The 26453-nt window shown below is 36.2% G+C and overlaps 1 protein-coding gene across 1 annotated transcript in view; it reads right to left on the reverse strand.

Moving 5' to 3' along the window:
- Nucleotides 1–26453, reverse strand: part of PLXDC2 (plexin domain containing 2) — a 438114-nt gene that overhangs the window by 180264 nt on the left and 231397 nt on the right. Inside the window, exon 4 of the mRNA XM_012450101.3 lies at nucleotides 17002–17071. Within this exon, the coding sequence (XP_012305524.2) occupies nucleotides 17002–17071 (70 nt within the window). The remainder of the gene's footprint in view (nucleotides 1–17001; nucleotides 17072–26453) is intronic.

Here is a 26453-nt window from a genome sequence, read left to right on the forward strand (position 1 = left end):
TTTAGCAAATATAAAAAGCAGCAAATTTTCATTGAGTGTTTAGCATTTGCTAAGGACTGCTCTAGGCATTTTCAATATAATATTATTCCTCATAATAATTTTTAAGATAGGTGTGATTGTTATACCCAATTTTCAGATAAGACGACTAAGGAAAAGAAGACACAAAGCTGTAAATAGCAGGGACAAGATTTGAACCGAGGCCATATTATTTCACAGATTGCCCCTTTAACCAACAGACTCAGTTGCCTACCAGGTGGAAATTATGAATAGTTTCCTATGGTTGGTGTTTACAATCTATCTCTACCTTTCTTAGGGACAAAGATCATGCCTTTTGGTTTGTTTCTTCAACAGTACCCAGCAGTGTCCCATGTAAACAGCAGACTCTAGTACTAACAACAGGCTTTACAACTATTACTAAATCGAAGTTCTCCCAGAGTAACAGCTGTTCACTAAATGTTGAACCCCAGTAATTCTTCTCAACCAAGAAAAACAGCTTATTCACTTATAATTCTGCTTTCCTCTTAAATGCAAGGCTACAAATTCTCATTTGCCTTGGGGATCTTCACTAAAAATAATTTAATACATACTGGAAACATTTAGCTCCTTCATTGCAGCTATTTAAAATAAGCATTGGCACAGAAATTGCAGCATTAGGAGATATCTTTACTCTACACATTAGGGACCACTTGTCAGAAGCAGAGTTAAAGTAGATTTGAAACATCTCCAGGCTGCTTAGGTCTCTAGTGCTCTGAAGTATTTGAATGTTCACTCTTTGACCCATGGCTGTTTAGATCATTTTGATTTTAGGAAAAGAAAAGGAATAATGATTATAGAGCCTGTTCCAGAGGAACTTATGCCTTCCGTTTCTTTCATTCTATTTGGGCTAAAATGTACTTCATCAGCGTTCAAGTTAAGGCATGAAGATGGCAATGTGACCAAATGCTATAACCAATGTGCCCTTTGTGCCTTTGATTAAAATGTTAGGAAGCTTCACGAATATGTTGGAAGTGGTAGGGAAATCATTAATAAAAATTCTAATGAAATACATATGGGCAGTGAAAACCATAGTCCCATAACAGAAACGCTAATACTAAATGTAGCCTATTTATTTTTCTTTTAAAACAAACTGCAAATATATCACCCTTGGTTTTAAATTATCTACTTCATTAGGTTAAGAAATTGCTTTTTCATTGCTAGCAAGTGGCTCTTCATCAGAGATAGTATGTCCAGCTGCCAACAAGTCAAAGCCTAACTATTTAAACTGTATGTAATGGAGGAACAAAAATCACATAAGGTTAGAAGCTCCTATTGGATCTATGACCACTCAGGGTTTTACATCTGTAGCTCAAGAAATATCTCCCTGGACAACATCAGTACTTATTGGCTGGAAGTTATTCTCCGTGGAAGGCAAATGGAATGAGAATGATGGATTGTGCTTTACTCTGTGGAAATGGACAACTTGGCAAATTTTTTAAATTACTCAGCAAGCCAACCATTTTTAGTAGTAATAAATTATCTTAAATATTCTCTGAGTTACAGGTAGATCCTCAGTAGCTTTGAGCTAAACAGCTCACATGAAGACCTCCTCTGCAAGCCAGAGTATGGAGGTGAGGGTGGTATCTACAAACTTAAGAAGTGGTTCTCAGGTAAAATTCTGGGTCCTGTGTAGACCCGCGTAGCCTTGCTACAAAGCAAAGCAGGTTTGACTCCAATAGGGAAGACAGTCCATGTATTTGAACTAACAACCTAAAATAGATTTGTCTGTCATAAAATTCAAATCCTTCGAAAGCATCTTTTTGACATTTGTGTTCTTTTTGTTGCCTCTCCAGAATTAGGGGCTCACAGGGAGTCCTTACTAATTATGAATGTATTCTTTATCCTTTAAAATTCAGAAGAAATGTCTTCTATGTTCTTTTGCCCTAGATTTAGGATCCAACAGGTTCTATATGTTAGGATTTAATCTTCGGAAAGACATTGCTTTTAATACAAGCTATGTATAAGTGGCACAGCAGTTATTCAAATTGGCGCTTACATCATTTTTTTGAAGTTAACTGCTTAGGCATGCTACAGGCTTGATTTTTCAAGGAGCTACTACAAATGTTCACTTCAAGAATGGGTGATTTTAATGAGGTGATTGTAACAGTTGCTGTCTCCTTGAATCTTGTTCTTGAAGAGAGGAAAAAGAAAACCTACCCTTCTATGTATTGTCTTGAGATCTTATCCAAATGGCAACTATAATGTGAATTTGAAGAGGCCACTGAAAATTCTGCATTTGGACCAAGCTGAGAGGCGCCTGTAAACACATGCTTTGCATTTAGGAAAATGTCAAAAACAACATGCAGAGTGCCCTAATTTCCTAAAAATACAATGTAGCAAAGCTGGGCACAATGGTTACTGCCTGTAATCCCAGCACTTTGAGAGGCTGAAGTGGGAGGATTGCTTGAAGCAAGGAGTTTGAGACCAGCCTGGACAACATAGGGAGACACAGTCTCTAAAAAAAAAAAAAAAAAAAAAAAAAAATTAAGTAGTCAGGTGTGCTGGCTGGTGCCTAACATTCCAGCTATGTGGGTGGCTGAGATGGGAGGATTCCTCGAGTCCAGGAGGTCCAGGCTGCAGTGAGCTATGATCACCCCACTGCACTTCAGCCCGGGAGACAGGTAAGACCCTGTCTCAATAATAATAATAATAATAATAATAATAATAATAATAATGCGGGGGCAGTGAGTACAGTAAGTAAATATATTATAGATTAGAGCACAGATCTGGAAAAAGTTAATGAAAGTCAGTAAGTACTAGCTATCTTTAAATACAGTCAGAGCACAAACCAGTGAAAATAGCAAGCATGTGTCCCCAGTGAAAAACTCAGGATGATGGAAACAAAACAGAGGTGACATTGAGCCTTGTAAGAACAATATTCTGCTTTGCAGTCTAAATCTTAACTTGTCAAGCAAACCATTACAAGAAAGTAATTAGATTCTCTATTAAGGGATGAGTAGTGGCTTATTTTTTCCTTTTGCCATTTATATGCAGCTGTAGGAATTTATGCCTAAAACCTCTCATTGCTTTCTTGACAGTACAAATAGAATGATTTTTATAACTACATTTTTACTACACAGTCCTCACTGACCAGATGTTACATAAAGGCACTCTGTTTCTTAAAGTGTATGTTGTTTCTCTAGGCACGCACACTAACCGTGAGAAGCCTCTTGGGGATGTGTTGAAAATGACATGCGCAGGTCCAAGTGTCAGACAGTCTTAATTGTGTAGGAGTGGTGGTACCTAGAGGTAGTTAGATGGGTTTTTGGTCCCCATATCCACATCACTTTCCCACGTCTCCCCAAATCAAATCATAACAATTAATTCTAAGTATCCATTTCGTATATAGTTTGACATTTGAAATACTAGAAAATGTTGCTATTTTTACTAAAATGAAACAGAATCTTAGCAAAAAATGTGCATACTATGCAAACTCGGCTTAAAGATCGGTTAGCAGATCATCCTCCCCTTCCCTCACCTTCTAACCAGGTTACTGACCCTCAGCCCTTCCTTCATGGAAATTCCAGAGCTGGTCCTGTAAGCAGGACATTTTAGAGAAACACTCCAAGTAATTCTGAGGCAGAGTCTGCAAAGCGTTCTAACATTTTACCAGTTCCGTGCTAGCCACCTGCTGAGCACAAACTGTTGAAAAACACAGTTGCAGTTTAGTCTATGAAAGTAAGATTTTTTTTTTTTTAAACAAAAAAACTAAATCTCACAGTTCTCATTCTCTCTCTCTTTTTTTTTGAAAGCCCACAGATGAGAGCTTGGTACTAACGGTGCCAAGCTGCTTGGAGATGTGCTTAGAAGCAGCCATTCCACAAAACAACCCAGCACCTCTAGAGGAAAAAAAGAAATGCATGCTTTTGTCCTTGACCCCAGGGTTGTGTCATTTACATATGAAAAAGGCGAGATATTTATTCCGAAAGAAAGACACTGAGAGAAAGATGCCACTGGGACCATATTAAAAGGTACAGCTTTCTCGACAGGGAACTTTTCCAGAACCAGAACTCAAATGAATTACCTTTTTCTTTTTTTTTTTAAACCTCTGCCACAGCCTTCATGAGCACCTTCAGCAGCTGGTTCAGAAATCCTTCACTGTACACAGTCTTGACCAAATATAAGAGAGAGGAATTTGTGACTGTCCTAACAGGCCAAGTTTTCCTTCTCTCCAATAGTTTATCTACCAAGGGCAGCCAACAGCTGTGTGTTGTTCCATACAGCGGTCTTTTAGAGGAATCTCATGGTCTGCAAGTTAAGGTATAAGGCCAGAGACTAGTTTATTCCTTCTAGCCTATACTAGCCTCTGGCCCTACGCCTTAACTAGGCAGCTGTGGTTTCAAGGAGGTATTACTGTGTCTTCTCATGCCACCTTCCTGCTTGCTGTAAGGCTGGCTCCAGCTTTTTGGAGCCTTAATCAAAGACAAGGTCCCTGCAATCAGAACATAGTGACTTTAGTGAACTTAAGTATCGCTTTGGTCCAAAAGAGCTCTATTTCCAAAATTTGACTCCTGCTCAGTTTAAAGCCCAAAGCCACTACTCCCTTTGTTCATCCTCATGTAAAAATGCCTGGTCACACTGCAATAGGAGCTCCTCCTGTCTTGGCCTTACCCATTTCTAACCCACCTCCATTTCTGCGTTGGTCTACTCTTGAAGCCCCAGTGCTTCTTGCTGCCAAATTGCAAGACTTAGGATAATACGTACAAAACACTTAGATTTTCTTGTTTCTTCTTAGTCTGGGGAATCTGTTTTTAGTTTGTAACTATTATATTGTTAATTAAATAGTCGCCAATAACATAAAAATACGTATTGGTTAATTAAGTGGGGATACCTACTATTCCTAATGGAACTGTTACATTTCAACCAAGAATCATGAAAATCTTTTTTCTGCCCTTCTTTCACTGCCACATTCAGCAATTTGATATTAATTCAGTTTTATCCAGAGGAACCTTGAATATAATAAACTAGAGCTGTGGGTTCCTTGTTTTAGAATGGTACTCATAAGCCCTTTAATAAACAATTTAAATACTTTTTCTTAACAAAATAGACAATTTCATGAGCAATTTTTACCGCCTCAAGCTCTAAAGCTTAAAATATTTTGAAATAAAAATGATTATAAACAAAGCTGTATACTGTATACTCTTAAATATTGTTTATTTTGCTTGACAGATGCATAGTAAGAGATAATATTAAATAAAAACAAATACACTACAGAAATTACTCCTATCAATTTTTACCAAAAAGAATTTTGAATATTAATGCTGTTTGAAAAGGAATATATGCACATAGTCATCATTTGAAATGCAAAAATGATTGTGAAAATTATATCTCTTTCCCATTCCTAATCTCCAGGCATCAGCCAAGTCTCTTAGGGGGTTACCACTAGTAATAGCTTCTTGTATCTCTCTAGAGATTTTTCTTTTCTGCTCACTTGGAAGCATATCTATGTTTCTTCCAAATTATTTTAGAGATAGCTTATGCATGTATAAACACATCTGTCTGTATACACATATATATACACATATATAAATGTACATATATATGTCAGTAACATTTATCTGCATCCTGTGTTTTTTTTTAATAAGAATACATACTTAAGCATTCATTAAGTATCTCATAAAGGCCGCAGAGTATTCTACTATGTCATATATGTTTTAAATATTTTCCATTGTTTTTGTTTTATTTTATTTTACTTTAAGTTCTGGGATACATGTGCAGAACGTGCAGGTTTGTTAAATAGGTATATATGTGCCATGGTGGTTTGCTGCACCATCAACCCATCATCTAGGTTTTAAGTCCTGCATGCATTAGGTGTTTGTACTAACGCTCTCCCTCCTCTTGCCCCCCACATCCTGACAGGCCCTGGTGTGTGATGTTCCCTTCCCTGTGTTCTCATTATTCAACTCCCACTTATGAGTGAGAACATGCAGTGTCTGGTTTTCTTTTCCTGTGTTAGTTTGCTGAGAATGATGGCGTCCAGCTTCATCCATGTCCCTGCAAAGGATATGAACTCATTGTTTTTTTATGACTTTATAGTATTCCATGGTATATAAGCGCCAAATTGTCTTTATTGAGTCAATCATTGATGGGCATTTGGGTTGGTTCCAAGTCTTTGCTATTGTAAATAGTGCAGCAATAAACATACATGTGCATGTGTCTTTGTAGCAGAATGATTTATAATCCTTTGGATATATACCCTGTAGTGGGATTGCTGGGTCAAATATTATTTTTGGTTCTATATCTTTGAGGAATGGCCACATTGTCTTCCACTATGGTTGAACTAATTTATACTCCCACCAACAGTGTAGAAGCATTCCTATTTCTCCACAGCCTTGTCAGCATTTGTTGTTTCCTGACTTTTTATTAATCGTCATTCTAACTGGCGTGAGATGGTATCTCACTGTGGTTCTGATTTGCATTTCTCTAATGACCAGCAATGATGAACTTTTTTCATATGTTTGTTGGCTGCACAAATGTCTCCTTTTGAGAAGTGTCTGTTCATATTGTTCACCCAATTTTGATGGATTTGTTTTATTCTTGAAATTTGTTTAAGTTCCTTGCAGTATTTCCCAGGTTTTATTTCTCTTTTCTTAAGTGAGGGCATTTAAATGCCATGAATTTTTAACATACGAAAGTTTTATTACATGCATTTTTTCAGTATTTTCTTTTATGGTTTCTAGGCTTTGTATCAGTCTTAGAAAAATGCTCCCAATATCAGGATTATAAAATAGTTCTTCTCTTCTAACATATTGTTATGTTTTATAATAAAATAAATCAGATTAATTTAAATAATATATTTCAAACACTGTGGAAAATAAGATAATTCAGAATATAAGTAGCACTGTATACTTACACATGGGAGAAATAAAACTCTGATAAGTAGTGTTAGAACAAATGGGTAGCATTCTCTGTTAAAATAAACGGGTAGGAATCAGATTCCTACTCACTCCTTATAATCATGATTATAAGAGGACTGAAATATAAACAACATTTTTTGACAGAATATTAGGAAACTAGGAAATAGAAACATTAACACAATGTCACCATTTCAAAGCAGTCTTAGCTCTTCCTTTCATTGCTACGTATTTCTAAAAAACTACCATCACAGTATACTTAACAATATTATATCTTGATTATCATGATGAATATTCTTTCCTTGCTAACACATAATCTTGTAACACTCATTTTTACTCATATATTCCATGACTCTTATTTTTCAAACCATATGGAAATTGGGAGTACGCAATTACCTCCAAATTATGTTATCAGCTATTAGTTATTGGTTTTTTTTTTTTTTTTTTCTTTTTGACAGGGTCTCACTCTGTCACTCAGGCTGCAGTGTAGTGTCATGATCATAGCTAACTACAGCCTTGAACACCTGGCCTCAAGCAATCCTCCTGCCTCAGCCTCCCAAAAAGCTGGGACTATAGGAGTGTGCCACTATGCCTGGCTAATTCTTTTTTCTGTAGAGATGAAGTCTCACTGTGTTGTCTAGGCTGCTCTCAAGATTTATTAGATTCTATCTAAAATAAAATAAATAGCTTTAAAAATTCCTCCAAGATAATCTTTAATTATTAAGAGGTAGAAAGGTGAAAAGAGTGTGAGAACAGTGAACTTGGTTTATAAAAATACATTGGAGTAAAAGTTTGAAAAATAGTTGTATTTTCAAGGCATTTTGGAAGAAACTAGTAAGTTACCTGACAAGATTATCATGCTTCAAAGAAGAAGAAAAAGAAGTGGAGAAGGAGGAGGAGAAGGAGGACAAGGAAGAAAAATAATTTTTTTTCAGAACTTAATGACTAAAACATCATAAATAGTAAATTAATAAATGGCAAACTTGCTTTGTATATCTGGTCACAGTTAAAATATTGTTAATGTTTTCACTCTATAATTTATACTTTTTTTTTTTTTTTTTTTTTTTTACAAAATCTAATTGCTCCAAATTATCTTTATTTTATATCTTTCTGGAGTCATCTAAAAGTGCTGTGGATTTTCTAAATAAGCTATTAACTAAATTATGCTTATTTTTAAAATTAGCTGTGGAAATTGACAATAAGCCAATTAAAAGACATTTGTCTTCCATTTTCTTTGCCTTCAAAAGAAGCTTCTCATTTGAACAATAATTTCAGTAGATTAAATGAAGATCTCTCTGCAGCCCTCAGGCTAGTCAGATCAACAAAGTAATCTAAACTCATCATAACCCCATTAGAATTAGCCAACAAAATATTTAGATCTATTTACTCTTTTAGTACTGTTTCTCAGTTCCAGAGCTACATAACTGTAAATGAGAGCATAGTTTTTAGCTACTTTCACATTATACCTACCGCTTTTCTGTAATGTATTAAAAAATAGAAAAGGATCTCAAAAATAAAGGTAGTAATGAAATAGTGACTACACTACACTTGGAATCCAGTTCAAAGGCCAAATGTCACATATAAATTGGACTAACATTTAACTTTGCAAAGTTGGATCTTTAATACATTTTTTAATTGGATTGTTAGCAACTAGATAAAACTCAAGGCTACCTGGATGCTTCCCAGGGGAATGTCCATTTCCATCCCAATCATTTTATCCACAACTACCTTTATGCTTTGATGACTTATCCCTACAATTCTTGCTATGCAAAAGACAGAATGAATATGTGGGTATAATAATATATATGTCTTGCTGATAATAATGCCTTCCTACCCAGTTATAAACTATTCTGTCACAATTAGAGACAGATTTCAAGATTCTATCATGTGTTACAAAATTGTTAAATTTTGTAAGATTTCCAGACAGTGTCCCAAAGTCCCAGAATCTCATCATGGGACAATCTTTAGAGAGATTCTGGACAGCACCAAGAAATGATAGATGTAGCCATCCTGATCAAGCAAATATCCCAAGTTATTTACATGCTATTCTACTTCCCAGACATGAATGGTTGAGCCAGCCTTTAAAAGGAGCAGTTAGAGATGACAATGGGTTAGATTCCTAAGCATTCCTTAAGTCCCCTTCTATGCTTTATGGAGAGAAATCTAATGAATGAGGTCATCAAAAAGACAACAGACAAACTAAAAAGGCAGCAGCAGCCTTAAAGAGAAAGCATTCTGAAAAGAAATAAAAGAGAAAATGTACTTGTGGGGAAAAAAACGCCGTAATAGCATATGCTATCTATGTAGTATTTTCTATGAAACAGTTATCATTAACATATGTTAATTAATTTAATCTTCACAAAACATGTATGAACTAGTACTTTTATCATGCTATTTTACAGGTTAGAAAACTGAGACCTGAGAGATAAAGTCATTTGCTGAACATCATAGAGTTATGATTGGCTTGGCTTATGAACCCAAGTATTTAGATTCAAAAGTCTATTTATCTTAACCTGGAATGCTGATTACTTCTCTAAGAAAATGCAACTCAATTTCTGGCTTAAGCAGGAATTTAGGGAGCTCTCTTGAACTCATTTCTGAAATGGCCAGGGTGTAATGTCTGTCCTGCACTATTTACTATTTCTTTCCTTTATTTTCCAAGATTGGACAATGTTAGAGCATCTGGCATACATTGTTACTTTAATAATTAAACAGAGTCACTTAGACACCCTTTATTTTCAACTGGAATGATGTACTGAAGCATGTGCGTAAAATGGCTATTTATCTGAATTACTGCTGCAGTGACTAGGAAAGGCTACAAGCAAAAATATTATGGCCAGTGCCTCCAATAAAGCCTGGATCTGCTGGAAGAAGATGAATGATGCTTTTCTGGTATAAAGATCCCTAAGGGAATATTCTAGTACTAGTAACTGGTGGACTCTTCTGTGGCTGTTATGGCAATAGAAGGGGATGAGCCTAGAGACCTTACTTTTTACCCAAACCCCCATCTCAGCTGATCTACCTCCCCACATTCCTGTCCTCCAATCACAACTTAACCATCATGTGCCAATGATCTGCTCTTTTTTGGTCCACATCTAATTAATTGTCTTCCTTCATTCTACCCATATTTCTGCCTCTTGTATTTTTCTTGCAGATTTCTCTTGAGTCAACTCTTGCTCCTGGTTGGTTCTTCTCTGGGTCTCCCACTGGCTTAATTTCCAACTATCCCACCCCTGCCACGGGGAGCCAGTGCTAATGAAAAACTGCATGTGTGGACAGCCATGCAGGAGAAACAAAGGTGTTTGTGAATATGCAATTCATGATGGACAAAACAATATAGGCTGGCTCAGTGTCTCACACCTGTAATCCCAGCACCTTGGGAGGTTGAGATGGGAGAATTGCTAGAAGCTAAGAGTTTGAGATCAGCCTGAGCAACACAGTAAGACCCCACCTCTACAGAAAATCTAAAAATTAGCCAGGCATAGTGGTGCATGCCTGTAGTCCAAGCTACTTAGGGAGCAGAGGTGGGAGGATCACTTGAGCCCAGGAGGTCAAGGCTGCAATGAGCTGTGATTGTGCCACTGCACTCCAGCCTGGGTGACAGAGTAATATCCTGTCTACAAAATAAATAGATAAATAAATATCTAATAATGGCCAGGCTGCTGAATCTACTGCTGACACTAGACAGTTTGAGGGAGGAGTAAATTATCAAGGACAGCTCAGATGAACTCTCAGGTTTTTGGAGGTCTATTTCAGAGAATCATTTAGATGCAACAGATCAGACATCACACAATATATCTTTCTGTCTAGGAATCCTTGAGACTTGAGCTTGTAACTTGAAATTAGTGAACCAGGTTGGAATGGATTTACTTTAATCCAGCATCTAACTCTTTAGTATCTTTCATTCATGCATAGATCTCCAGATAACCATAACCTGTGATCTCTGTAAATAATAATAATAACACAAAACAACTCCATTCACCTTCTCCCTAGATTCAGAAAGTTAATGGACACACCATGCTTTGTTTTATGGGCTTATACACTTGAAAGAAGATATGGCTGGTATTTACAAATCAATCATCATGAGTAATAACTAACTCTCTTCCTCTCCTAAAAAGCCTTTTATTCCTGTTATTAATCAAGTCCCTATAAAAAGTATGAAATATTATTTGGGACTACAATTAAAATATTACCATTTGAAAGCCAGAACAAAAAAGGAACTGGGAGATTTTGTAATATACTTCCTGAAAACCCAGTGAAGATAACATGCATTATTATTTTTAAAAATCTCTTTGTGGGAATATTTAAATAGAAAAAAAGCTAATGATTATTGGTCAGATATAGGAAACTACTCTAAATTTGAATTTTAACATACCATACCTCAAAATTAAGGTATTTTTTTCTTGGGAGGGAAACTGGTGAACTAAGAGGCAAAGGAAAAAGGGAGATTTACATTGTACTTTGGCCTGTTTGACTTTTTAAGTGTCCACATTATTAGTTTTTCAGATATTTAAATGTATTACTTAATATAATATTTTAATATTTTATTAGTTACCACATAGCAAATGAAATAAAAGAGAGCTAAAATTTAAACAGCTTTCTTATGAAATCTGTAAGTAGAAACCTATGTATAAAGAGAAGACAAATTCTTCATATGATCAAGGTAAGTAATACACATTCATTATTAGCCTTTAAATTTACATCACCTTTGCTTTTCAATCTCATGTCCAACTGCCCACAATTCCACACATTGTCTTAATTAAGAATCACCATCTGTCTACATACTTCCATACCGGGGCCAAAATTATTTGTATAACGTTACCTCTTCTCTTCCCCATTACATAAAGTAATAATTAACCCATTTCACATGCTCCCATCTCATCACAGTAATTGTACCCATGATGGACTCAGGTAAAAATATCATTCCTAGCGATGGCTATAGAAATTACAAATCAAATCCTCAAACTTATATCTACATTTTTCAAGCATTTAAAAGATTACACTAGCAGCATAATAAAAAAGAACCAATTAAAATATTCAGATAGAAAATATGCAGTGTGATAAAAAAAAAAACACATCTTGGTGATATCACTAATGGAAATGTTTTAATGAAATTCACAGAGAAGTTGTTTTCTAGTGCCTGAAATATTTGTATTCTGAAGTATTTTTGACATCGAAAGATAAATGAATACTTTCAGATTTCACTATCAGTGAACCAGAAAATAAAGATGATATTTTCAATTCATTTGGTACATATGGATGATTGAAGCTTTTGAATATTAAAACGCTTAATAGGCAAAGATTTTATTTTTATAGTTTATAAATAAATGAGCAGATGTTTAGTTGTAATTTACATTTTAAATTAGAAACTTAAGCTTATTCATAGTAAGATACGCATAACATACAAAGACGGGCCGTGGTAAACTATATATACGTCTATATTGTTAAACAACTTTCCATTTTTAAATTGTGCTGATCCTAGCAATAACATAAGACATTATCTTGACTTAATTTCAATCTTAAATTTGTGTCTGTGTGGAGAGAGAGAGAGAGATTTCAAGGAGATATGGGAAGTGGCAAAACCATGAAGTAAGATGAAGAGGATTGTGGTTTAAAGCATTCACTTTATTTATTTGTACAGCTTGGATTCACCTTGAAAACATATCACTTTAATTTTTCCCATACCCAATGTAGAAACAGGTTCAAGAGGAATTTGTAAACACAAAAAGAACTGGACAGTCAACAAAAAAGGCATCTTTGTGTTTCTACTTAGAAATCCTAGCCCCAGGTCTATTTAGAATGGCCTGCAGTCAACTTTATTTAACCTGACTTGTGGTTTTCATTTTTCTTCCAAGCCTTCCATGGTTAAGAACCGTTTTAAGATTGTAAGCATCTGTCAAAAAGGTTTGTCTGATTATAAGATCTGTCTGGTCAATCACACAAGAGATCCATCAAAAGTCTATGGTTCAGAAGTCCTTGAAGCTGTTCTTAGCTTGATTCACTGCATACTACTGGATCCTTTTGGCTGGAAGTCTTTCTGACCACAGTGATCTAAAAACTCAAATGATGGGTCTTGCACTGGGTCCATGTGTCTTTTTCCACTGTACCCATCCTAGTTCAGGCATCGTATCCCACGAGAAAGTATTCAAAAAACTGGTAACTGCTTTTTATGTTTTCACTCCCTTCACCCTTTCCACTCACAGATCAGGCCAGATCTACTTCTCTGAGAAACCCAGTGCTTGCTGGATGTCATCTAGATTTCTAATGTTCAAAGTACTCCACATCACTCTTCCCAACTCCCCTTCACTAGACTCAATCCAACTCTCTCTTCAGGATAAACTAATTTACTTTACAGCCCTCCAAATATGCCCAATATGGGCTCAGCACTGTCACTTGGCTCAGCATACCCTTGTCTGGAATGCCTCTTCCTTCTCCACTTCTCAACTGCCTCTTTGCCTACTAAAATTTTACCTTCCTTTAAAGTCAATGCCAAAGGTTAGCAGTTTCCCAGACTGTTCTTAAGACTGGCCCAACAAGCATCATCTCCTTTTTGAGCAAGCTTCTGCTCTTTCAGCACTTGCAGTCAGCCTTCTCTATTGCTTATTCACATCATGCCTGTATTAGTCTTTTCTCATGCTGTTAATAAAGGCATACCAAGACTTGGTAATTTATAAAGGAAAGAAGTTTAATGAACTCACAATTGTACATGGCTGGGGCAGTCTGACAATCACGGCAGAAGGCAAAGGAGGAGCAAAAGCACATCTTACACGGTGGCAGGCAAGAGAGAGTGTGGGCAGGGAACTCCCCTTTATAAAATCATCAGCTCTCCTGACACTTATTCACTAATCACGAGAACAGCACAGGAAAGACCTGCCCCCATGATTCAATTACCTCCCACTTGGTCCCTCCCAAGACATGTGGGAATTATGGGAGCTACAGTTCAAGATGAGATTTGGTTGGGGACACAGCCAAACCCTATCAACACCCCTTCCTCTTCTTTGATTCTACTTCTGAACTTAGCTTAACCTTCTCTTATATAACAAAGCATCTTGTATTGTGTGTTTTATAGAAGCTCAAGAAATACTGATTGAATGAAATGAACAAGGGAAGAGCAAGCAAGCGATGTACTTAGCAGGAAACTTTTACATGACACTCAGGTTTCATTTTGAAGAAACCCAGGTCAATGTGTAGATTATCTTGGCTCTACCTCTTTAAACAGAGCACAGATTGAAATATGCAAGTTGCATGCCAGTATGTTTTAAGTAGAGAAACAAAAGGAGTGCCTTTACATTAGTGTTTCCTTGAAAGAAGATAGAGATCATTCAGGACACCAGATTTTTTTCACTTATTTTGAGGATCTTTACAAAGGAAAATGGCACTTTCAAGTCACCATGATAATATAGCCATCTGTTTGGGTTTGATCTACCAGCTCTGCTAGGGGAAGTCTTACTTCATATTGGCTGAATTGCTGACATGAGTCTTAAAGATAAGACAATTTGAGAAATTGAAAATACAAAACTGTCATTTTTACCACTGTGTGTACACATTTTAAACACATGTGGTTCATAGTTCAGTTTTTAAAAATTCAAGAGAACTCTGGTCACCTAAATTTCAGAAAACATGCCTAATGTCTGTATTTTAAGATCATCATATTTCTGTTATATTTTATGACATGAGAGGACAAGATATGATTCTTGGCTTATTGGGGCCATCCTTCAATTTTCCTCTTACTCTTTTCATTTAACCCTTCAACAAAATTAATCAAATGCCTGGCACTATACTGGATATACCTGATAAGCTCAAAAGACATACTTCTTGTGAGCAATGCTATTTAGATATAGTCCTTTTTTTCACACAAAATTTCAGTTTCACTATTGAAGCCACTGGTTTTCCCTAAAGCCAGTTCTTCTTGACTCCGTAATTGGTACCAATGGTATGATTTGTTTTCCTTGGGTTGAAGCAACAAAATCACCAAGGGCTTCAATATTTTTCACACAAATGGTCGCAATATTCTTCCAATTAAATGTACTAATTTTAATATTTTTATACTTTAATGTATTATACATGCATCTATATTCACCTTCCTAAAGTTTATTACTTAATTAAGGGCTAATGACTCAAACTATCCCTTATGGCATTTTGTAAAATTGTCCCAACCTACTTTTCCAATCTTAATATGCCACATTTTTTGGTAAAGATACCAATGACATAACTCAAATTCAATTATTTACTATCCCAAACATACCTGGCCCTTCTCCTCATTACTCAGGATCTTCCTCTCTGTGACCCTCTCTTCCTTCTCTGCACAACCACAGAAATTCTCATACTGTCCAAGAAACACCTCGAACAATTTTTCTATAGTCTTAAATGACTCTCATTTAAGACGCATACATATTTGAGTTATACCATCCCTGGAAACCTATAGCTTATCATCTGTATTTTATTTTTCTGATTTTCATTTGCTTTTTCTTTAGAGACAGGATCTTGCTTTGTTGCCCAGGCTGGGGTGCAGCTGTGTGGTCATAGCTCACTGCAGCCTCAAACTCCTAACCTCTAGTGATCCTCCTGCCTCAACCTCTCAAGTAGCTGAGACTACAGGTGCATGCCACCATACCAGCTAATTATTTTATTTTATTTTATTTTATTATGTTCAGAGATGGAGTCTTGCTTTGTCAGCCAGGCTGCAGTGCAATGGCATGACCACAGCTCGGTGCAGCCTTAAACTCCTGGCCTCAAGTGGTCCTCCTGCCTCAGCCTCCTGAGTAGCTGGGACTACAGGAGCACCCCACTATGCCTGATCAATTTTTAAAATGGTTTTGTAGATATGGGGTCTCACAGTGTTGCCCAGGCTTGTCTTAAACTCCTGGGCTCAAGTAATCCTCCCACCTGGGCTTCCAAAGTAGCTGGGACTACAGGTGTGAGCCACTGCACCTGGGCATATTTCATCATTTGTATTTCCTAAGCAATTCTCCACATTCTGCCTTACTTTGCCTAATACTCCACTAACCTGTACACCTCTAAGGTAGAGGTAGCTTTATTTACCATCACTCAGAGTAGTTGCTCACAAAACTTCCATTTGCTTGTTGATCTTTCTAATTACAAATCTTCTTCTGAATCCTACATATCTTCTAGGTCTTATATTAAAATATGGCAATGCTCACCATGGTTTCAACACCATCCAGAAGACTCCTGGGAAGATACAGTGAAGGAAAGAGACTCTGTCTATGGTACTTTAGGCATAGACGCTCACAGCCTCTTTGCACACCTATGCGATTTCTTTTAATTACTTCTTTACTTACTGTTCCATTTTTCTGTTTTTTACTCCTTCTTCCCTACCCCTTCATCATAAAGCTTACAGGGATATTTTCTGGCATTTTGCTTATCTCTTCTAGTAGCACTTGAAGATTAAAATATTTCTGACTTCTGAGATATACAGTAAAGAATGATAATTACTTTGCTAAGATATTGCTAATCTCAAAACTAACCTCCAAGCTTGTGGAGAAAAATAAACTTTAAAAAATATGAGCTGGATTTTAGCTTTTATTTTAAGACTCTCAAATGAGTTGTCAATCAAAATAGGTAATATAGTCAAGAAAAAAGTGATCAAAGCTAATGTGCATATGGTTGCATGTTTTTGTATACATATGTGTGTGTAAGTATATATACATATACACATATATGTATACATATACATGCGCGGACACGCGTGCGCGCGCGCGCACACACACACACACATATATATATAGCAACTACATACATTAAAAGAAAATTAAAGTCACCAGCAGCTTCAGTAAGCAGTCTTTCTTTCTAGCTTTATCCCGATTTCTGCCATTTGGACAGTCTTACCATAGTACCAAAAAAAAAAATGAATTAAAATTTAGAAGAAAAGCCGAGTTGATCTAGGCTGAAAATTATCATAAATTTGTTTTTCTGCTGAAAAGTTTTTCCAATAACAATACCCTTCCTTTGATTTTATTTACACCTATGACTTTGTGAGAAGAGACAATGGTTTTCTCAATAAATATCCATCTTGAAATATAGAGTAAATTAAAAATAGTAACTGTAGTCAAACCATAGATTACTTAAGGTGAACGGGTAGAAAACCACTTACCCCCGGTTGCCACAGTGATTTCACGTAGGAAGTGGCCATAAAATGGAAAATCGAAGGACAGATTCACTCTCTGCAAAGAACAACACCAGAGAAGAAAATCAATAATGTATAGCATAGTAAATGTAAAATGAAGAGCCTTTCACTTAAAACAAAAATGATGATTCTACTTTACGCCACAATTTTTGTAGTTCACTTTTAAAGCCTAAGTCCTCGGTGATACTAAAGAATATTTTTCCTGGTAATTAAAGGTTTGAAGTATATGAAAAGAATAAAGTTAACATCACCACTGCATTTTAGTTGTCCACTGAATAATCAGTTCAGTCATGATGATGAGCAACTTATTCTGAGGTTCTTTTTAGTTTGACTAATTCCTCCAAAATAGTAGTGCATGTTATGTCAAGATTCATGGGATTAAAAAGCAAAAGTGATTTTATGTTACACTATGTTACATATTTAGTTTGTTTTCCGTGCATTCCATAATGAAAAGCAGTTTCATAGAAGATGTCTTGCACTGACCAACAGATCTAAACCTGCAGACTTTTTTTTTTGAGATGGAGTTTTGCTCTTTTGCCCAGGCTGGAGTAAAGTAATGCAATCTCAGCTCACTGAAACCTCTGCCCCCTGGGTTCAAGCAATTTTCCTGCCTCAGCCTCCCAAGTAGCTGGGATTACAGGCACCAGCCACCACGTCAAATTCATTTATTTTATTATTAGTAGAGATGGGATTTTGCCATGTTGGTCAGGCTGGTCTCAAACTCCTGACCTCAGGTGATCTACCTACCTCAGCCTTCCAAAGTGCTAGGATTACAGGCATGAGCCACCACACCTGGCTGATCTGCAGAGAGTTTTATCTTTCAAATACAATCAGCTCTCCAAATTTAGCATATTATGTCTACTCTTAAAAACACAAGAGTTGTAGGATAAATAATATTGGTTACTGAAGAGCTTCTTTTTTTTTTTTTGAGTGGACGTATGTTTTTATTTCTTTTGAGTAAATATTTGGTAATAGAATGGCTGTGTGTATGGTGAATGCATATTTAACTTTTTTTTTTAATTGTATTTTAGGTTTTGGGGTACATGTGAGAAGAGCTTCTTTTAGTTGGTTTGGAGTAAATTACAGAGACTTAGGGAGAAAGTTCATAGATTGTACCCTTCGTTTTCCTAAAAAGGGGCCTGATGCTATAGCTGTTAATATTTAACTGTACATGTATATAGTGTATACTTTTTAAAAAATAATATATTTTAAAATGTTAAAAACCATAACATATAAAAATCCTAATCTTTGTTATATGTTTGAAATGATATTAAGTAGATATATTATTATTAGGCAAGAAACAAGAGAAACACTAAAAGTAATGGCAAAAACCGCAATTACTTTTACACCAACCTAATATAATACAGATGATCAAATGAAATAAAAGTATTCAGAGGGAAAGTAATTAGCTGGTTGAGAGCCCAACAGCACACAAGTACAACCTCCCTATAATAAAAGGCTATTAAGTTAAAATTCCACAATTGGTATATCACCCCGATATGCACATTTTAAAACTAGAAAAGTATATCTAGATTGAATTTAGCTTTTTCCAACTTTGCAAATGATTGCTTTTTTATAGCCATCATGAATTTCTAATGATTTATTTGGCATGAAATTAATCACTCATAAAGTGCCTTTCAATTAGGTTTTCTTTTCTTTTTAATGCAAGCCTCATCTTTATAAAAGATTTATGATCATTTTTATTTTGTGCTGACTAACAGGAACAACAAAACCCATTTTCACAGAGCTACCTGAAATAAGTGGTCACTAAGAATGCTACAATGAAAGAAGGGTTCAATGGCAGATCATTTATCTCAAAGATGTCAGGAATAATTTTGTGAAAGCACTTGCTTAGCATATTGTTTTCCATCATTCTAATTTATTTCCATGCTCATCAGTAAATTGGGAAAATTTACCTTATGCATTCTTACTTTCAGAGTCAGAGTTTGATTTAAACATATATCACTAATGAACCCTATCAATTACCACCAAATACAAACTAAAAGGCTGTTAACATGAGTTTCTCAGCCACTGCAAGTATTTAAATATGTTTGGAATTAGATTAAGATACACGGATACGGCCAGGCGTGGTGGCTCATGCTTGTAATCCCAGCACTTTGGGAGGCAGAGGTGGGTGGATCACGAGGTCAGGAGTTTGAGACCAGCCTGGCCAACATGAAACCCCGTCTCTACTAAAATGGAAGCAGGAGAATCGCTTGAAACTGGGAGGCAGAGGTTGCAGTGAGGGGAGATCAGACCATTACATTCCAGCCTGGGTGAAAGAGTAGAACTCTGTCTCAAAAGAAAAAAAAAAAGATACATGGATACAGATGTAAGTCAAAGACCTTTTCTTGAGGACAAATAGATATTCAAAGGAAATTTGCAAATACATCAATAATTCTGAAGAGTAACACCAATGACTGAAATGCTTCCCTGTTTAAAAGACCAGTTTTATAAGTTACCACTATTGCCTGCTTCACTCTGATACGGAATCATAATGGCAATTTAGGAAGATGCTGTCTTCTAAAGAGTTGTGTAATCCATTCATTTCTCACCAATCTGATACTCTTCTCCAAACACAGGTCACTGTCATTGCAATAAGTTCCTCATAAGTGTCATGGCTCTATTTCTCTTTAAATTTATTCTCTATGCCAGGGCCTCAACCCCAGGCGACAGACCATGGCCTCTTAGGAAATGGGCCAGGCAGCCAAGAGGTGAGCAGCAGGCAAGCCAGCAAAGCTTCGTCTATATTTACAGCCGCTCCCCATGGCTTGCATTACTGCCTGAGCTCTGCGTCCTGTCAGATCAGCAGTGGCAGCATTAGATTCTCAGAGGAGTACGAACCCTACTGTGAACTGCACTTGCAAGGGATCTAGGCTGCATGCTCCTTATGAGATCTAATGCCTGATGATCCATCATTGTTACCCATCATCCCCAGATGGGACCTTCTAGTTGCAGGAAAACAAGCTCAGGGCTCCCACAGATTCTATATTATGATGAGTTATATAATCATTTCATTATATATTATAATGTAATAATAATAGAAATAAAGTACACAATAAATGTAATGTGTTTGAATCATCCCAAAACAATCCCCTCCTACACTCTGTGGAAAAACTGTCTTTCACGAAACCAATCCCTAGTGCCAAAATTATTGGAGCTTGCTGCTCTATATTATCTAGCATATCACTCCCCCACTTCAAATCATTCAATCTAGAATCCCATTCTCACTGAGTCATGTCAACATAGTGAACATGAGTTCTAGGGCACACCATGAACTGGTCCCCGCTACTTGATAACTTTCACCCTTATACTCTCTGCTCAAGCCAGCCATAGGCAACATATTTTAGTTCCTTGCACATGCTACCCTTAACTCTTGATTGTGGTGCTTATATGTGACGTCCTTCTGATGGCAATATTCTCTCAACCTTGGTCAGTCATCGCTTCCATATTCTTCAAGCCTCAGCTTAGTTTGGATTACCCCCAAAGCCAATCTTTATATAAGGACTTAGGGGCAGGCAGTTTATTTGGAAGTTGATCCCAAATGGCACTTGCTCAAGGAAGTAGGAAAAGCAAAGCAAGGAAAAGAGAAAAATCAGTAGCAGGTACAGGATTGGACATGCTATCATTATAGGCGGTTGGGCCTCAGTACCCATGGACTGAGAAACAGTAGAGAAAAAAAAAACATGCCTCAGAATCACTTCACTGGACATCAGGAGTCTGGGACATTAATCTCTCCTATCCTACAAGAAGGACTTTGTGATTAATTGGATATAAAAGTTGGGAGTGAGTGAGGGACATCTAGAGTCAAGCACAGATTTCTAGTTGGGTGACTGCTGAACCATAGTGTCACCAATTAAGATTATGAATGCAGGAAGAAGAGCTATTTTGGTTAGGTATGAATGAGAAAACTTGCTGTGTCACTAATTAGCATCCTTTAATTAAATAATAAATGACCTCAAATAATATATAAAACAAAGGAATCTTCTGCAAACAAAAAGTCTAACAGAACCCTGGGCATTGTCATAAAAAGCAATGTCAATGGCATTTCTTTAAATGTAATACTGAAACAATGGTGCCATTGCTACAGCTTAAACATTATATGCTCTTGGATTTCATCCTTTAAGAAATATTTAACACGAAAGAAAAAAAAAGATTCAAGAAAATGATGGTGGGAAGACCCAATAAATGGATTAAGAGTCTTGACAAAATAGAAAATAAAAGCTCGGAAGTAAAATATTAAAGAACATAAGAGGCATAAATAAAATCAACTGAATTCGCTAACTACTTTCTTAAAATCTATAGAAAAGAGTTAACTAGTTGAAAGAGGGGGAATGGCAACTTTGAGACAAGCAAAAGAAGTATTAGGTCTTCATATGGTAGAAAATAAATTTATGAAACATTTTTGAAGAGTTGGTAGAGGTGTACAGTCTAGGTGGTCTGCAGTAAATTTATGGCACCTACATGCATATATGACTGTGCCTTCAGGTCACGTCATGCTTTCCCAAAACACATCCCATTAAAATTTCTGCCGACAACAGACTATCAGACTCATTCAGGGTCATACTCCTAGATTTCCGAGTTTGCCTACACGTCTTCTTACCTTCTTTACATATTTTTTTCTATGCTAATTGCTATTCATTTTCACACAATTATTATAATCTCTACTAATTCTTTTTTAATAACACAAGAATTATAATCCTAAATATACCCAATTCCCATTTGACTTGTTTGCCTATTTCTCAGTGGTATGGCAAGGATGAATTAATTAGTCAATGCCTCAAAACTCTGAAGACAGAAACCTCTTAATAAAGAGTTAAGAATCTGGAGTGGGCACATTTATAATCCTCAAAACCATGTTTTAAAATGTCATTAATAAAAATGTCTTTTTGTTTTAGGACAGTTTCTTATTTACTGTCATAAAACCATACTTTTCTGGCTCCCCAAGTCTTTTTATTTTAGTTTTATAAGAAATAATCCTGTGGAAAGCAGCTTGTGGGAAGAAAATTAGTAGTCACTGTGGTTTTAATAATTGTTGATCTCATGAGTTTATGATAGCAAAGGATCAAAAGAATACAGTGAGCATCCACTTATTCAAAAATAAACAAATTAATCATTAGTTTTTACACACATATTTTGATATTCTAGTTTTAATCATTCAAATAATTATATGTTTGAGGGGCACATATTTATCTCCTGAAACTCTCAAATAGGTGAGATGGTATTATTATCGGCAAAGCAATATTTATGTTATTTTTTTCAAAAAACAATTCCAAATATAAAATCAAATAAATATTGAGTCATAGTGTTTTCAGTTCATTTATTTATGTCAAATATTAACTTTGGGAGGAATTGTAAAACATAAGAAAAATTATATTTGCTTTATTTACATAAGTATTTCTAGTATATTGGTTTATTTCCAGTAAGATTTATATCCCTAATACATAAAAATGATCCAATAAACACCATATACCTATGATAAATTTAATTGGGATGTAGTATTTTCTTCCAAGCTACATTTAACAACTTACTTTTTTGAAACTGTATAAGGTCCACATAAAATTTATTCATCTATAAATGCTTAGAATAGATTATTGTTGCTTTGCTCCTTTACTCATCATAGAACACACATTTTATAATCTTCTCTTAATGGAAGTAGATGGAGCTTAATTTTTAAATTTTTAATTGCTCTTTCCAAATTATTGTATGCTTTAGTATGGCTTTGGAGTCACAGAGACCTAAAATTACATTTCTGCTTTGGTACTTAGTAACTGTGTAACTTCATACATTATTAACCTTTTAAAGCCACAGTTAGCTCATCTATAAAGTCAAGACACTTCTTCAAAAGGTCACCATAAAGACAAGGATCAAATGACCAAATAATACCTGGACCATCACAAGCATTGAGTCAATGAAATATAACAATGTGTACTGTGTACATGAAGGTGTCTAGCAACAGTTCTTTAAAACTAGTTTCCTAAACAAGCATAGCTCCTTATTTGATTCCCAATAAATAGCTGAAAATGATGTTCTTTCAAATATACCAGTGCATTATCACAGTACATTAAAAAAAGAATTAAACCAATTCTGGTAAATTGCTTTTCTAATAGAATCGGTATCACAATTAGACATGTTTCTGGGCAATATTATGATGTCTTCATTTTTGTTATATTAAAATACTCATAATTATTGTATATGCAGGTGTTAAAATAATGAAATTAAGATTTAATATATCAGATATTATGCTAAGTATTTAGCCTGTATTTAGCAAGAATTTAAATGCCAAAATCAGTAGGTACAACTATAATGAGAAACAGGACATTTGTAGTCTCAAAGCATCTTGCAACAAGATTTTTTTGAATTACAAAATAAAAAATAGTAACTTTACAGTGAAAAGACAAAACCTGGTAGGCATCACCTTATCCAGGTAAACAAAATTAACCTCACCATTAATGAGACATATTGTCATCATGTACCTCCTGATATGATACACAAAGAAGGACATCATAGTACTGTCAAAAACAGAGATCTATATTTAATCATGAAGATATAGTAGACACTCAAAATCAGGGACATTGTACAGAATAACTGGCCAATACTCTTTAAGAGTGTTAAGTTCATGAAAAACAAAGACTAAGGAATTGTTATAGACTGAAGGAAGCCAAAATATGTGACAAATAAATGCTACCTGGGTCCTAGGTTGGATCTTGAATAAGAAAAAATAATTTGCAGACAATTAGCAAAATTGGAACAAGGTCCATGGATTAGTTAAGAGTATAATACCAATGCAAATGTGTTGGTATTAACAATGGTACTGTGGGTATATAAGGTGTTAACATTTATGACAGTAGGTGAAAGCTCCATGGAAATGCTTTAAAAATTTTTCGCAAGTTTTCTATAAGCCTGAAATTATTTCACAACAAAATTTTACAGAAAAAAAGGATGAATGGTAAATACGAACAACCAGTAGGTATTACAGCTAAGACTTCAATCCAAACGTGTTGGGCTCCAAAACTGCATCTTGACAACTGTATCATTTCTGTCTTTCTTCTTTCATACTGCATGGTTTATTTCCTTCCTGTTATAAGCCTTCAGTGACTGTGTTTTCTACCTGGAATCTTTGTCAGTCTTTTGCTCTTGGTAGACATAACAGCACAATTTTCGTTAAAATGCAGTAACAATAAAACATTTTTTTTTCAGATGGAGTCTTGCTCTGTCACCAGGCTGAAGTGCAGAGGCATGATCTTGACTCATTGCAACCTATGTCTCCCAGGTTCTAGCGATTCTCCTGCATCAGCCTCCTGAGTAGCTGGGACTACAGGTGAATGCCACCACGCCTGGCTAATTTTTTGTATTTTAGTAGAGACAGGGTCTCACCATGGCCAGGATTCTCTCCGATCTCCTGACCTCATGATCTGCCGGCCTCGGCCTCCCAAACTGCTGGGATTACAGGCCTCAGCCACTGTGCCTGGGCAATAAAAGATCATTTGAAAGCACCCAGATGCATGAGTGCATGAGGTCCAGAGACACAAAAGAGAAAATCTGAGAAATGTGTAGAGCAGTCTAATCAGATTAAATGCAACTGGGCTAACAGAGCACCAAGCCAGGCTGAGCCCTTGCACCACTGTCAACACCTGGGCCTGGTCACAACAGGGAGCCCCACGCCGGCCCAGCCTCAAGGACTCTTTTTTTCTCACATTCCAGGATCAGATGCTTTCATTTCTTACCCTCTAAGGATAGTTCTAGGAGCCTGTCTTCTAAATGTATAAAACATTTACTTTCTTATTTAAAATTCTCAATGATAATTGTCATTTCATGCTTTATTCCCCTATTAAACTGAAATAACTTTGCTTATAAAAGTAATATAGGCCAGGTGCGTTGGCTCACACTTGTAATCCCAGTGCTTTGGGAGGCAGGAGGCTTGCTTGAGACCAGGAGTTTGACACCAGTCTAGGCAAAATAGCAAGACCCTGTTTCTACAAAAATAAAAAAGAATTAGCCAGGCATGGTGGCCTGTAATCCCAGCTACTCGGGAGGCTGAGGCAGGATTGCTTGAGCCCAGGAGATCCATGCTGCAGTGAGCTATGATCACCCCACTGCAACTCAAGCCTGGGTGACAGAGCAAGACTGTGTCTCTAAAAATATAAAAAATAAAAGTAATATAAACTGAAAAGTGGTTGACAGAAAAAAATAAAATTGGCAGGCTTTCACAACAAGCAACTATCAAAGAGGGAAAATAAAATATGGAGAAGAATATATGTGAATAACAGCATTGCAATTTTTTTTGTTATACCCTAAAGTAAGATTCTGCTTCCAGACCGTAAGTAAGTCTAGTGTATTCCAAAATAAAATAACACAGTGGGCAGGATAACTAAGAATGCTTTCACAGTGTAGAATTTTTTTTTAATGGAATATTAACCATTCTGATACTCTGGGAGGAGTGGACAGGACATGAGTCATTAATCCAGGCCCGGAAAACACTGGGGGCTGATCAATATATAAATATACAAACAGGGAATAAGCTACTTCTTTCAGAATAAAGTACATCAATTGAATTGATTTTCTGAGTTCGAAATTCTAACCTCTTCAGCACTTTGTTTCATAGCGGAACTTAGAACTTAATTAATCCTGGCTATTGAATGATGCTTTTCAAGGGAGTATACATAAATTGGAAAACAAAACGTAACCATTTGCAACTAGCTGATGCTGGTGCACATGAACTTGAGAGTAAGTGAACAGTCATCATTTTGACCTCTCTCACTGCATGGTTCCCAGCAAACACGTGGCTACAGTAGCTTGCCTGTACTTGCAAATGCTGAGAATTATTCATATTAGTCATGTGATATTTACAACTCAGGCAGAGTTCAGAGAGTCCAGCTGTTCAGGGGTACAGAAAGAGTGGGACAGGATTTTATAAAGAATCCTTCAAGGAAACAAGGGTTTGGGTGAGAGCCAGAAGGAATTGCTTCAGGATTTTTCATGCTGCCCTAGAAGCAAGTCAAGGGACTTCTCCAAGCTTCTCAAACCTCAGTGTGCAAATCAATCACCTAGGATTTTTGTTACAATTCAGATTCAGATTCAGGGGGCTGAAATCCTGCATTTCTAGCAAGCTCCTGGTACTTCTGATACTGCACCCTGGACCTTACTTTGAGGAACAAGGCTCTGTGTTATCTAAGTGGTCTTTGAAACTCCAAAACCATTGCTGTAAGGAAACTTTGGAAAGAGTAAAATAGGTTAAAAGGATGAATAGACTTGTTTCTGGAAAAGATCATCTCACTTTACCTGGTAGCACTTGTATGGCCTAAAATTTTCCACTGACAGAATTGAAATCTAGAGGTTCCTGCTAGCCAAATGCTTTTAAAACAAGTTTGCAAAACCTGAAGGTTGTGACGTTCTTGACCAATGATCCTCAAAAAAGG

Source organism: Aotus nancymaae, unplaced genomic scaffold (genome assembly GCF_030222135.1).
Source record: "Aotus nancymaae isolate 86718 unplaced genomic scaffold, 86718_ANA_hifiasm-v0.15.2.pri h1tg000077l, whole genome shotgun sequence".
Taxonomy (NCBI): domain Eukaryota; kingdom Metazoa; phylum Chordata; class Mammalia; order Primates; family Aotidae; genus Aotus; species Aotus nancymaae.